Source organism: Ceratosolen solmsi, unplaced genomic scaffold, assembly GCF_000503995.2.
Source record: "Ceratosolen solmsi marchali unplaced genomic scaffold, CerSol_1.0 scaffold23, whole genome shotgun sequence".
In the NCBI taxonomy this organism is placed as follows: Eukaryota; Metazoa; Arthropoda; class Insecta; order Hymenoptera; family Agaonidae; genus Ceratosolen; species Ceratosolen solmsi.
In genome coordinates, this window is record NW_011948430.1 from 2,079,992 (window position 1) to 2,094,612 (window position 14,621).

The 14,621-nt window shown below is 40.3% G+C and overlaps 1 protein-coding gene across 1 annotated transcript; it reads right to left on the bottom strand.

The window, feature by feature from the left end:
* Nucleotides 1-1,780: 1,780 nt before the first annotated feature.
* Nucleotides 1,781-12,677, bottom strand: LOC105363964 (uncharacterized). The gene is made up of 10 exons (XM_011501785.1): nt 12,182-12,677; nt 9,939-10,305; nt 8,134-8,337; nt 6,277-6,846; nt 5,447-5,613; nt 5,202-5,283; nt 4,793-5,104; nt 3,645-4,150; nt 2,507-2,724; nt 1,781-2,249 (listed from the first exon to the last, which is right to left on the bottom strand). Exons 2-10 carry the CDS (start codon nt 10,140-10,142, stop codon nt 2,059-2,061), a joined length of 2,454 nt encoding a protein of 817 aa, XP_011500087.1. The 5' UTR covers nt 10,143-10,305; nt 12,182-12,677; the 3' UTR covers nt 1,781-2,058.
* Nucleotides 12,678-14,621: the final 1,944 nt, after the last annotated feature.

Below are 14,621 nucleotides of genomic sequence, written 5' to 3' on the forward strand. Positions count from 1 at the left end.
CGTGTAGGGCTATGGCGCTCGACGTTGCTGTCTTCCAGCATCGACATGCCATTGGATTTTATTTATTCTGCACTCGCTACGCGGTGTCTCCTCCGCTATTATTTGATCCAAGCGAGCTGATCGCCTCAATATCAATGATAATGATGCAACTGTTTAAAATGATTTTACGAAATGTAGTACTTTGGTGGAAGGGGAACGATGACAGATGTATGTTATTAGATCATTTTAATAAACAAAGTGCTATTAAGAATTTTCTACTTGCTCTGTTATGTGGGTTTAAATGTCCATTTAAAGAGCCGAAGCAATTGTATTTGTATATACCCTGTATACCAGCAGTGTTAAAGTTACCGATAAGGTTCAAGGCTTAAGGAATAAGGACATTTTACTTCCATTACTTAACCTCGATCGATCATTCAATTTCCCGAAATGCGATAAACTTTTACAGCAAACGTTCGTCATCTACACGCCCTATCAATGACATCCGGTTTTATTACAATACGAGCACATTCCGTTCATAAAGATACATTCGTTTCATGCTAATTACATCTATTTTAAATCTGATAGTTATTTAAAAAAATTGAAGGGATAAAAAAGTACTAATTCGATTTACGCGTTTTAATTGTAAATTGTTTTATATGAAATTATTATATTATAAATTTTATATGAGTTAGTTTGGAACAGAGACTCAGAACAAATAAACCGTACAAGAATTTTTTATGCTTTAAGATATCGAAGTGCGGAATAGATGAATGCAATTGATTAATATCGGCGGAAATTCAAAGGCAATGGTTTTGTTGTTGTTTTTTTCTTAACTTTGTTTTCTTTTTCTATATTTCATTTTTCTTTTCTTTTCTTTTCTTTTTTTTTAATTAATTAATTGGTTAATTTTATTAGTCTGAAAATGTGATCTTAATACAAGTGTCAGCATCGGAATTCGAAATACACGCAAAATATGATATTTCGTGATTGATATAAACGAGAAATTAACTTATATAACTTTCAAATATTAAAGTACAATTGGGATTACGTAATGATGATGATAAGCAGTTGAATGCTGAAGTAATTATTGAAAGGTACGGTGAAGAGCTTATCTAATCGCTCTACAAGTCGTAACTCGCTTCTTGCATTACTGTAACTTTTTCGTAACACTGGTTATTCTGAAATTGAGTTGATGCATCTTGCAACGCTGCCTCAGCGTCATCGCAACGTACGTCATGTCGGCCGTACGCAAGATAAAATAATTGAATTTTTGGAAAATTATGCCAAATGCGCTCGACGGTCCCTTCGATTTTCAGCCATCCGTAATCTATCATTACACAAGAATTTCAAGCCAATTAATAATCGTTGGCACTAGCGCTTTTCTAACGAGTCGAATGTCAACTTCAAATTCAAATTACTTCAAATTCCGAGTAATTTTGATGATAGCCATTTATTAATTTAAGCCGCGCTCGTTTATGCGTAAATCATTAGTTGTTAGTACATGCTTTCTCACTAACTTACGCTCAAATCGCTCAAATTAACGTGAGCCAAGCAATAGGAAGCGGACTTTTGGCGACGAATGAACGCACACAACCATACAAAATGTGAGTATCCATTCCGACGTTACAACACCAGGTTCCGCGCTCGGATACCAATACTGTCTACCTACTATCAATCGGATCAATAAATAAATATCCACTCTATTTATTATACGACGCATATGATAATCTATTTGTCTTTTTTATAACATTAATTTCTTTTTTTTTTTTAATTTTTTTTTTTTTTTTTCCTTAATTTTTGTTATTGTTGCGTTAAATATATTTACAGAAAGTGGTACAAAAGTACAAGAGGATATGAGTATACAAGAGTACGAGCCGCGCGAATGTACAAAATAGAGAGGGGCGTACTTTGTAGAAGTACGGGGCCGTCGTCGAGTGACGAACTCGGGAAACGAAACCACCGACGCGCGGCGATGCATCGGATCCCCACATCGACTCCTCGGGGGAGCTCGCATTCGTTAAAGCTGCTGTCTAACCTAAATACTGTTTGTCAGAGATTTCAATAGGGGCGCGATCGCCCTTAAAGCTTCGTCTCGTGCTTGACCTTGGTGCGAACGGGGTGACTGGGGCGTAGGACGCCGCAGGAGAGCGACGTCTGGAGGTCTTCGCCCAACTCATAGGGCTTCCGCCAGCCCTGACTGCCCTCGGGCTTGGCGCGTATTTGGAGCTCCGAGTCCGTCTCCTCCTCGTTGTCGGCGCTGTCCACGTCACCTGAGAGCCAAATTATGAATCATTATGAATACGGCTGACTCCTTTACATTTTACAATCAAAGCGCAGCTTAATTACGAGCTTCGCCAGCCATGGATAATTCATGGATATTATCGACCGGCAATTACGGCTCTCATGAGAAAATATTCAAAGCACATCGTGTTTGCCAATTGTTATCGTATGCCGTCGCCCTAATTGATAAGGCACTCACAGAGGAAACACTCGCAGGGGAGTTGGTGGCTCGATAAATTGTACGTACCATCGGAGCTGTTGGTGGACGGCAGATAAAAGCGCGAACTTATGAACCTCGAGCCTCTCTCTCGTCGATCGTTATTTTTATTATGATATTTGAATTCTCGCGGTAACGTGTAGCTTCGCGGCAACGACAATTGACTGCCTTCGATGTCACTCATGTCCTCGCCTCCGTGACTCTCGTCTTTCGACGTCTCGTCCAAACCATTCTGATTGATGCACAACCTAATTTAAGAAACACTATTATGATGATTGTAAAGTAGTTTCTCACACTCAGCATCAATAATTACAAAATAATTTGCCAAATTAAGTAAATGCCTCCATGGCTCGAGCTTACAAAAATATTTATTTTTAAAAAGGTCGTTTTGGTTATAAGAGAGCCGATACAAAAACAAGCGGACATTATTAATGCCGATATGATTAGTAGAATATTATTTTGTTAAATGATTGTACAAATTTTATGCAATTAATTGCGGAAGTGCGCGAGTGTATTGTTTTTTTATTTTTATTTTTTTTTTTATTTTTTTTTTTACGTCGGTATAGCATCCAACCCGTTCGATCATTTACTTAGCAAAAACGTAATGCAACATTTTAACAAATAATTCACTATTTTTTTCACAATGTTTCATTATTTTAACCTTCAAAGCCATTAGATTAATTATTTTAGCAAATTATTGCATTCCAAACGATAATGACACGTTTATTTATTATCTGGCGGTTTTACCACATTAGCTGTGCCCGAGTATACAAACGTAGTTTTTGCAAAGCGAATTCTTTTCTCATGATATCGATGATAATCGATTTAGCAGAACGTATAATATATACAACATAATTATTTACTAAGATTAACGTGTGGTATTGAATAAAGTCGCTTGCTATCAGGATAAATTAAATATTATAAACGCCGAGTTAATTACAATTAGGAATTTCACATTTATTTGATAATTGTCGTAGAAAATTCATCCAAACGTTATCCCAATAGAAAACTATAATCCCCAATTGGAATGCTATTTGTTTGATAATTTAACATAAAATCTAGAGGGCTAGATTGTTCATAAAAGACTTAGAAATGAAATTTGGTGTAAATATGGATAAATTTTACAACAACAAAAAGAAAAGTGGCATTAATCGAAGAAATACGTCACCTGTGATTCGCGAGCATTGGCGGACTCCAGTGCGGATAATCATAGGGCAGGCACCTCGGCGCCAACAGAATCTCGGGCGTATCAACCACCTTCTTCGGGGACCTCTTCCATGGACTGGTAGGATGTGTCGACTGGTAATACGGAGAGGACGGCGGAGGCGGTAGGAGGCAGTGCATTTTAACCGGTGGCCACGCTGTTATCGTACTGCCATTCTGACCGGGCATCGACGGATTCGAGGAGGCGGAGAGCGGCGACGTCGGCGAGGTGTGAAGCTTCGTATTCGGCGGTGGCTGCTGGTTCGACACCGATGGATTCGACGAGAACGAGGAGGTGGATGCCGAGGGCGGTGGCACCAGCTTACCCTCCTTGATTTCCTCCTGGATGGCTCGTAGCTCGCGAAGCTGCTGCTGCTTCTTCTCGCGGAGCTTCTCGTGAATGAGGTTCACGCTTAGCGAGCCACCAATTGTCAAGTCAGACTCGTTTTTCTCTCGCGTCATCTCATCTTCCTGTCCACAGTCGTATAATTAAATATTGACATTTTAATTTTAGGTAAATTTTTATTTCCAGTCTTGCCACATCAACTACTAACCCATAAATAGCTTTAACTGTTTGATCAATTCGTTTTATAATAAAAGAACGTTATACACATCTACACCTCATATTATTATAACAAATTAAGGTATAAAATTTGAATTAAGCTTATTAAAGATAAATTTGGAATGGAATCGCACAGTCCCTCACATATAATTACAATTTCACTGATTACATAGACTATTAGCTTCTAATATTACTCCTTGATAGGAGATAAAGGAAGACAATAACTTATTTTGCATTGTTCTTAAAATAATAAAATAAACAGATTTTTATCATAAAAAATGTTTAACATTGAGAAATTTCATTATTACGATAAGGTGAATAAATAATGCCTAATACACGTACGATATGTTTGTTATACTATTTCAATTGTAATAATAATTGATCCTTATGAATTTTTAATCATATTTGACTTCCCATAATCGTCGTCGTGTAAGTCGTTAATTTGCTCGCGATAATCATCATCATCATCATCATCATCATCATCATCATTATCATACTCATTAGCATCATCGTTGATAGGCTAAATTCACAAGAACATTTTGAAAACTTACGTTATTTAAACTCGATATTGACAATGGCCTTTTCCAAAATGGAATGAGTTGCGGCCCATTCACATTTCCATTTGACCATTTGTTTGTATCCCCTAATGTTGTCATTGGTATGATATTGGCTTGTGGCTGCGTAGGGGGTGGTACAAAAGTCGTTGGTTTCTTTTTCTTACGATTATGATTAGTCACAGCTGGATTAGCGAAACGGCAATTGAATACACCGGGTATACCGCCATTATTCAATTTCACCTTTCGCATACCTATTGCATGATGTTTGTTGTCCAGGCCATTAGTTTGCTTTTCTTGAAAAGCATTCTGTAAATAAAGTAACGTTATTGGTAAAGTTCTTTTGCCTACACCTGCCCCCCCCCACACACAAATTGTCATTTCATATTTTTGTTCGTATTTGTACCTGATGAGACAACGTGGTTATTTCGTTGGTTCCATTCATTCTACCACCAGCTTCATATCGCAACCGCCTCACATGAAAAAATCTGTCGATGCATAGAACGTTACAGTATTAGCTAAGCACGCAACAATGTTCACGCAGACTTACGATAATAATAATAATAATAATAATAATAATAATAATAATAATAATAATAAGAAGAAGAAGAAGAAGAAGAAGAAGAAGAAGAAGACGAAAAACATGATTACCTGTAATAGAGCCCCATAAAAAATAAGCCACCAAAGAACAGTGCTAAAAGTATGAGAATTAAAGTAACTGGACGAGTGTGGTGATGTATGTCGCTGCCGCTAACACCAACAGCCCATACTCCCATAAGTAAACTATTCTCAAGGAACATAACAGAGTAGAAAATAACCTGAAAAAATAAAATATTATACTGACACTTAGGAATGATTTCTCTTAATTTTGCGGATCTTTTATCCCTATCGCCTGGGGCACTCGATTTATCTCTAAACTTTATATAACGAGATCTCGCGATAATATAATATCCACTAATCTCTGTTTCATTAAATAATCTCTGTCTACTATTATTTGACTGACAAAATGCTTGATACCTATCAAATAGGATGAAATAAGAAGCGTATCGGTTATCAACCTTGACGCGTGATAAATTTGTTGGCCACTATAGTCTCGTAACGCTATTAATAATAAGCTTATACCAATTAATTATATTATTTCAATAAAATACGGACAAAAAAAGTAAGAAAAAAGTACATATGCAAATGTACAGGCGCGACACTTCAGTCGACCAGTGGTATGCAAAACTTCAACCAACACGCGCACAAGGGATATTGAATCGGAAAGCCGTTACAGAATATTTGTCCGGTCACAATTCATTATTTATATCATCCAATACATGTGCTAATCGCCAATAATACAAAAACGCCTGCTTTAAAACAACTAATGACAAAAAAAAGAATAAAAACGCCCGTGAGTCGGTGGTTCGAGCATAAATCAATCAAACAATAAAGAATCAAGGGACATAAAGTTATTCTAATCTAAAGATAAGTCAACCGACCATCTTTTGTCGATGATTCGTCTCGTGAAGATTGACGTAGGAGAAGACGTAGATGAAGGCGAGCAGCGAGGCGATAAAGACCTTCCTAACGAGCGGCAACTTCTCGCCCCCGTGGAAGAGCCCGTCCGGAGTGAGTAGCAGCCAGGTGAGCATCGATAGCCAGTGCAAGGCCATGACGACGAGGAGCCACTGGCCCCCGTAGACCGATGCATAGGCGACGAGGGCACCGACCCTCGCGCTCACGGTGCCGAGCCTCCAGGCCAGCTGGGCCAGCACACCGAGCCAAGTAAGTACGAGTCGCTCGAGGTTCCTTAGCCTTGCGGCGCCTTTACTAAACGAGGCCACTGCCCAACAGACGCTCCAGAGGGAGAGGCCCGCGGAGACAGCCGTTAGCTCCGCCAGTTTCGTATCGCCGGACTTCGTCGGGCGTACCGAGCCCTCTAGCTCCAGCTCGCTCGGAATCCCGACGCTTCCGCCCAGACCGATAGCAAGTAGGTACACCTGGAGCAACAGCATTGGCGCTGCCTCGCAAAATGCGTGAATCAACCTTAGCACGCATAGCTCACGCACCTGCAAGTATGCATTATATTTATTTACGAGGACAATTATTGATCGATTCGGCTCATTACTATTGACAATGAGATTATTCTAAATGAAAGAATAGCGATAATCGTGGGTAAAGATTGGAGACGATGTTTGCACTTTTGCGCATTTTATTTCAATGATAAATTTTATAGAAACGCAAAACTCGAAGGCTCGCGTCTCCGTTATATTAACAATGAATGACAGTCAATTTACTTTGCTTTTGTACGGATCGAATGATTTATGTGAATCTACCTTGCACATCAATGAATGTCTTTTAAATTCACAAGATTATATGCCTTTTGTACTCTATTTATATGCTCTTGAGAATGAGAGTTCAGACTCGCGCGAGATAACGTAATGATAAATATTTCGAAAGAAGAAGAAAAGAAAAAATTATTGAAGATAATTTTCGAGTCTCTGTTTGATGGAATAAAAATTTAAAAACTCATTCGATTAACATAGTTATATACGCGTGCATAGACACAGATGTATTTGTCATGATATATATATATATATATATATATATATATACATTAGAGAGAGAGAGAGAGAGAGAGAGAGAGAGAGAGAGAGAGTGTGTGTGTGTGTGTGTGTCGAAAGAAAGAAAAAAGAAAGAAAAAAAATAAAAAAAAAAAGACTAAAGATATATCGTAGCACAATGAAGGATAAACATTAAATTTCAAATTTTAAAAATGATAAAGTTGTACTTTATGCCAGTTAGAATTTTCTTTCTATAACAACTAATATAGTCAGTCCTTAAAATAATATACTTTATCAATTTTTAGTTAATTAAGTATAATCTCAAATTTTCTATGCATCCCGGTGTCTTATCAATAGTTTGTTCATATAGAATTTCCGCATCCGTCATATTCCAATGAATTCATTCATTCGCAAAGATTTTCTATTTGTTTAGCTAATTAATTGCTTCAACTCTTTCAGTAAGATTGATAAATGTCCGCGTAACGGGAGAAAGTGTAAATATATTCGTTTAAACATTGTCTAATGATATTAGACGGAAAATTGCATAATTATAATATTTAAGTAAACAAATTTATTGCAAAATTAAATGAAATTCATTAAGAAGGGAATGTTAAAATGATAAATATTACGAATTAATAAGTTTTAGCTTTTTGCGAGTGACGCTCGTAAACGCTATACTATTATACACTTTACCACTAATCATGCTAATTCATGCAATAATCCGTATTATCGTCTGTGATTTAAAGTAACCGATTTATTTGCATTTTGAGATTTAAATAAAGTAAAACTCACTTCGTGCTTCACATAAGTCAGATCAACGGGAATGAACAGCTTGAAATATCGCCATAAGACTCCGATTTGCGTCGTGTGAAGTAAGAGTACGCATGCTAACGTCCAATTGGCAGTCTTCTTTTCCCCATTTATATCACAGCCTGAGTTACTATTATTTTGTAACTTGCCTCTCGCCCCCCAGAAATACCACTTGATGCTTACTATCTGCAATACGAAATAAGCATCGTTCAAGGGCTTCGTCTATTATTTAGAAGAAACTTTAATTATAAAATACGCAGTTTATTTAAAAAACCACTTTCCATCGTATTAACAAATATGTTGATATTGATTAAAAAAAAAAAAAAAAAAAAAAAAAAAAGAAAGCTAAAAAAAACAAATTATTCTACGAAATTTACACAGAATATCATTTTATTTTTATTCTCTTATTTGAATGAGAATCCGGAGAATTATTTTATCCTTTATTAAATTATAAACCAGCTAATCGCGTCATTAAATGTATTCATTTCACGTAGAAAGTGTAGTTTGTAATATATAGTATCGTTTTGTCAAAATTTTCTCAATAACTCGGATGTATTTTAAGATTTACTTCACGAAGCATCATACTTGATCGATTATATAATAAAGATACAGGTTTCACATATATCCGTTTGTCGAAAATCGAAATTTACAATTTTCACTTGTTACAATAGAATAATTTTAATATTAATAACCGTAATAGAAATAGTAATGTGCAAAGCTATTAGCAACATTATAATAAATCGACTTTAAAGAGAAATTATGACTAATTGATTATATTTATAGTTGATTGATTTATTCATATATGTTGATTTTTAGGGAATATTAATTGATGAATTGGATATACTATTTTGGCTATAGTGATTGAAAAGAAAGAAAAAGATAAGAAAAAAAGAGGGAAACTTCTTTTGGTTTTTCTTTTGGCTGTAAAGAGAAATTCGCATCTTAGCATAGAAAGTGTGGAACGCGTGTTGTCGATATCTCTCGGTTATAGAAAAACGCGTTCGCGCTATCCTTCTCCCTCTACCGTCGTCCGAATTTCTATTGCGGAATTCTAATGCAAAAGTTTGGGCGTTCATCTTTAAGAAAAGAAATCTTCGTCCTTCGTGTATTAATTATTGGCATCGGCCATTAGACGAATAAATAATACGAGTCACCGCGCCACTTTCACCTCTAAAATCTTAATCTCGCGATAATTTTTTTGTATATTTGCATATCCAACAAATTAACTATTATCGTGTCTCGCTGCGTTTCACGTTTAATTTCACGACCAATTGTGCGCCCGTGGTTCGCGAGGAAAATGTCACTCATTAGCCAACGAGCCAGCCCCTTTCCACCATTCAACAACCACACTAAGTACTCGCAAATTGCAGATTGTAAATTGCAGAGTCTCGTTTAGCGCAGAAGTTACGTTCGCATCAACATTTTTAATGGCGTTTTGCCGCTGCCGAATAGTAACGTCTCAATAAAGTTTCGCGAAAGAGGTTGAATGGGCTTTTGGATCTTTTGGAAACGCGAGGAGCGCGCTTACGTTGGGTAAAAGAAACAAGAGAAGAGGGGAGGACGAAGAAAGGCCCGTCGAGCTTGAAAATCCGCGATCCGCGCGCTTAATCATTGGCCGAGTCACGATCGCTCGAGGCGCAGCCGAGGACAGACAGATAAAGACGAAAAAAAGAAGATGAGCAAAAAACAGAAAAGAAAAATAAAAAAGGAAACAAAAAAATAAAAAAAATAAAAAAAAAAGAATGACGCGGGGGAGGGAAGAAGGAGAGGCGAGAGGAACGTCATACCTGCGACACGAGGAGCGACGTAACGACGAGGACGGCGCTCAGGGGGAAGAGCGCAGACGGCGTTGCAGGGTGATAGGCGAGCGCGTAGGTCATGGCGAGGTCGAACACGACGTCGCAAAAGTACGAGGCCAGGGAGATTATGTTGAAGAGGACGTCGCACAGCGGCAGGAATTCGTGCTGATGCTGATGCTGGTGCTCGGCCATAATAATGGGCCTCCGTTACCCATTTGGACACTACCGCCTTACTCGCAAGCCGAGCCCATGACGATGCCTATGTCGATGCCGATGTCGATGCTGTTGTTGATGCTGCCACCGCCGCCGCCGCTGTTTCCACCACCGTTGCTGATGCTGCTGCTGCCTCTTCTCGCTACGACATCGTAATACAGACACATTCGCATGCAAATTGGAGAGGACTGGTGTCGTGACAGGGAGGGCCCGTGCATTTTTCATATATGCGTGCGCGCGCCACCTCCTCTCACTCTCTCTCTCTCTCTCTCTCTCTCTCTCTCTCTCTCTCTCTCTCTCTCTCTCTCTCTCTTTCCTCTCTTACACGGGCTCGAATACGCGCGCCCGCACGTACGCACGCATACAATGTATAACCCTTGATGCGATGCGACGCACTTGAGACGAGGAATGCCAATGGTATCCAAGGCCCTCGGTATTCTTATGTTTACGTTTACGTTTCGCGCCATTGACTTTTATTCCTTGTTGTCTCTTCGTTTCAGCGAAGCAGGTCTCGTCCACGCGCGCTCCTTTCTCCTTGCCCCCCCCCCCCCGCTCCCCCCCCCCCCCCCCCCCCCCCCCCCGCCACCTTCCACCCACACCACCGTGAATTGGTCGCCGACATTCGTGCACGATAAGCCGAACGCGATATGGATCTGCCGTTAAAATTCACGAGCTCTGTTGTTACAATCGTTAATTTCAATAGTTGTATCCTCGTAACAATCGGTCGTTAAATAAGAAAAACGGAGAGCGACTACCGTTTACGCGATTCTTTCGTTATGTACATCGCGGCGGAGCGTTCGTTTCGCGTTATCCCCGGCCACCTCTCTAACCCCACCACTACCCATCGCCGCTGCCAGAGCCGCCGCCGCCGCTGCCGCCGCCGCCGCCGCCACCACCGCTACCATCGCCAGCACCTCCACCACCACCACCACCACCATCACCACCACCGCCGCCGCAGCCCCGCGGCTACATTTAAACATGCTAAATGAGTTGAATGGACTGTGGCAGCAAATGAATGAAGCCTGGAATTCCAGGCTCCAGACGGCCAAACGAAGACTCCATTAGCTGCTCCCCGTCCCCGCGGCCAGGTCTTTATGAAATTGGCATAGCGCGGTGGGGAAAGCAGGTATCGGGTTTTAAATTATCGCGTGTAACCGCAAATACATTTGAGCGACAGCGAGGACGACAAGACAGATTTTTATGTTGGGCGCAAGGGGTGGCGGCAGGCACGGGCCGTTCGTCACGGAAGCGTTGGTTGGCCATCGACGGTAGCATTCGTCTCGCGAAATGAATCGCGAAATGAATCGCGAAATGAAATGTTCCTCGTGGACCCATGACGAATTCGCGAAAACTAAAGGCACCGCTCGGACGAGAGTCCCCTGATCTTTTTTAAAGTTGCCGAGGCCCTCGAGCGCGACTCCCAAGGATCAAAGAACAAAAAACAAGAAGAAAATGGTCCATTGTTAATGGCAAGGAAGGGGGGGGCGAGGTGTACGTGCGGCAACGCTAATCGTGTCTAAGCATCGGCCAATGTCATTTGCGAAAGTACCGTAGCGAGAGGAGGCAACGTAAACAAGTGAAGACCCCACGTTTGTCAGCCGATTCGCTCGCGCGCCGACGAAACCGACGCTCCCGCGAGTAAGGACGCATACGCGGATTAAACGCTTATACGCGACCCCCCGCGGTCTGCCTCCATTATCTGACACAAGCGCGGTTTTTCAAAAGAGGGCAGACGATTGCGAATACCACTGCCAAGGAGACGACTACCAGAGAGTGAGTGAGCGATTAAATGAGCGAGTGAGTTTTAGAGAGAGAGAGAGAGAGAGAGAGAGAGAGAGAGAGAGAGAAAGACAGAGACCCATAAAAGGCAATCGTAAAAAGACTTGTGCGATCGGCTAGTACATAAATCCAAAGAATCGCCGCGCGCGCACACACACACATGGAGGCGCACGCAAGCTCACCGAGGCCGACAGCGAGAGAGCGCGACGAGTATTATAAAAATATGTGCCGATGCTCACCGCATTCCACGCATATGGCCTGATGGCTTATCGTCGGCCGCAAGGTTCGCTCGGCCTCGCAGCGAGGCTTAGGTTGGCCGACCTGGGACATAGTCTCCTTCCTTTTCGCTCGCTCGCGCCCGTCCTCCTCTCTTCGGTCTCTGGAATGCGAGGAATCTCGTAGGGCAGTCGCACCGCCGCCAGGCCTACCAGCGCTCTCCTCCTCTCTCGGGGGCCGCCTCTTCCTCGTGGACGATCCTCCTCGTTCGAGAGCCCGTGGACCGCGCGCTCGTCAGAGACCGACTGCCGCGAACCGAGCACCTTCTGCCCCTAGTCCCTACTACCTTGTCCTCCTACGAATGGACGATCGGGGGGCGGGTGGCGGGGCACTGGGTGAGGCGGGAGGTAGAGAGAGGGGACCAGTGTCTAGTGCGCCACCACCTTTCCGCCGACGCAGTCCTCCGAGGAATGCGATTCCTCTGCACGCGCGCCCAGACTCTTGCCTCTGCGCTCCCTTACGGTAAATCGGCCACTCATCTCTCGCGACAATTTCTCTCTCTCTCTCTCTCTCTCTCTCTCTCTCTCTCCCAGTAACGTCGTCATCTCCTCGGCCTTTTTATATTTCGTCCTCTCTCTCTCTCTCTCTCTCGCTATCCAGCTCCTCATCCCCTACCCCTCCGTGCCTCGCACCGCCCCAGTCCACCCCACTCCACCAACTCTCCTTCGCACTCACGGCACTTTTCTGTCCTTCTTTCTCGGCTTTCGCTGCGGGAACGTCTCGCGTCGTCTTCTTATTTGGATTCCGGATTTTTCTTGCCTTTTCAATCTCTTTTTTTCAAATTTTTTAACCCGTTCCTTATACATAAGTTATAAGTGTTATCCTACGCATTTAACGAGCCTCTACTATCATTCTTTTTTCCCTTCCCTATTCGTCCTTTTTGCTTTTTGAGAATTCGTGCTTTTTGAACGCGCGCTATGTGCGTCCGTTGTTTAAGCGAAGCCAGATGCTTTATGGTAATAGTGATGTCTCGTGTCTCGCACGATGATATCTTCCAAACGACCTTATTTATGCATGATTCATTCGTGCTGCGATCGGCGACGCCATCGAATCGAAGTCGACAAAACGAAAAGTCGCTTGCATTCTATTTTCATAGGCATACTTTCGACCAAGGACACCGATTTTTAAAATGCATTGTTGTACGATAATATTTGCGACTCGGGACCGACGCGAGATTAATGAAGCTGCGTGCCAATACCATATGCATTAATAATTCAAAAATGCGCATCGGCAAACATATTTGTAAGTGTCGCTTATTCGCTTATAGTAAAGCAGCGAATTTTTTTATAAATCGTACGCAGCTTATGGGAATGACGATGATTATCATTATAAACGTTTAAGACTGTCCGTGTCAATGAGCAACGTTATTTAGTTATTTAAATTTGTTATCAAGCTGTTAAGGATTTTTTTTTTTTTTTTTTTTTTTTAATTCACGTGTAACGTTCTACTACTTGTTGGCGTACAAGTGTGATGCTAAAACATAATATCTGGGGATGAATATTCGTTGAAATAATTGAAAAGAATTACGTTGCATAATTATGCAGTAGATTCTTGTGAAATTAATGAGTTGCGATGTTCATGTTCAAGAGACAACAAAATACATTTAACATAAATTCATTTATTTTCATATGTACAAAAATTCACCATCCTGCATTACGCATCGTACAGTTTGTTTAAAAATATAAGTATACTTCCGTCAAATGCGTATTCTAGAAAATAATTTGAAAGAAAATAAAAAATGCCGTTATTCGAAGACTTAATGATGCTTTTCATACAAAATTTACAGATATTAAAATTATAAAATATAAGAATTACATTTCATGACATAAATATATATTATGTAAATATTTCAAAAAAAGAAAAAGAAAAAAAAAACAATCATTGCACATGCCGTAAAAATTGGTTCTTTTGTACAAAATATATATATACATTCACAATCTTAAATAATATATGCTAAAATTACATACTCGTTTGCATATTAAATTATTCAGGTTGGAAAAACAACAATCTTCAAGTCTATAAATTTCTACGATCTCCAAAACTTTATACAAAAAAATTTACAATACTAATGAAATATCTTATTGTTTTTGCTCCACAAGTACAATTATTATCTAACAAGAGCTTATCTTACTCATCTCATTCAATATTAACGAATCAAACGAGTATTACCGTAAATGCAATAATCAGTGTCGTACAGTTATACTTTGTATATAATACGAATATTATCTTAAAATTCCAAAACTTAACAGAGATTTTTAAAAGTAATGTAAATTATTGTTTATAAATATAAATTTTGTAAACATTAGTTGTGCACAAATGTTACTTGCCATTAAATTCGTTTAAAATCTTACAAGTAATAATATATCTTACTGCTATTAAAATATTAATAGTGGGTATACAAAT

What these genes read in the sequence shown, in the direction of transcription:
- LOC105363964 (XM_011501785.1), bottom strand. Translation starts at nt 10,142, where the DNA reads ATGGCCGAGCACCAGCATCAGCATCAGCACGAATTCCTGCCGCTGTGC. An exon ending in TAACCACGTTGTCTCATCAG is followed by an intron (nt 5,105 to 5,201) that starts GTACAAATACGA and finishes CTTTATTTACAG; the next exon opens with AATGCTTTTCAAGAAAAGCA. An exon ending in GTCCACCAACAGCTCCGATG is followed by an intron (nt 2,250 to 2,506) that starts GTACGTACAATT and finishes TTTGGCTCTCAG; the next exon opens with GTGACGTGGACAGCGCCGAC.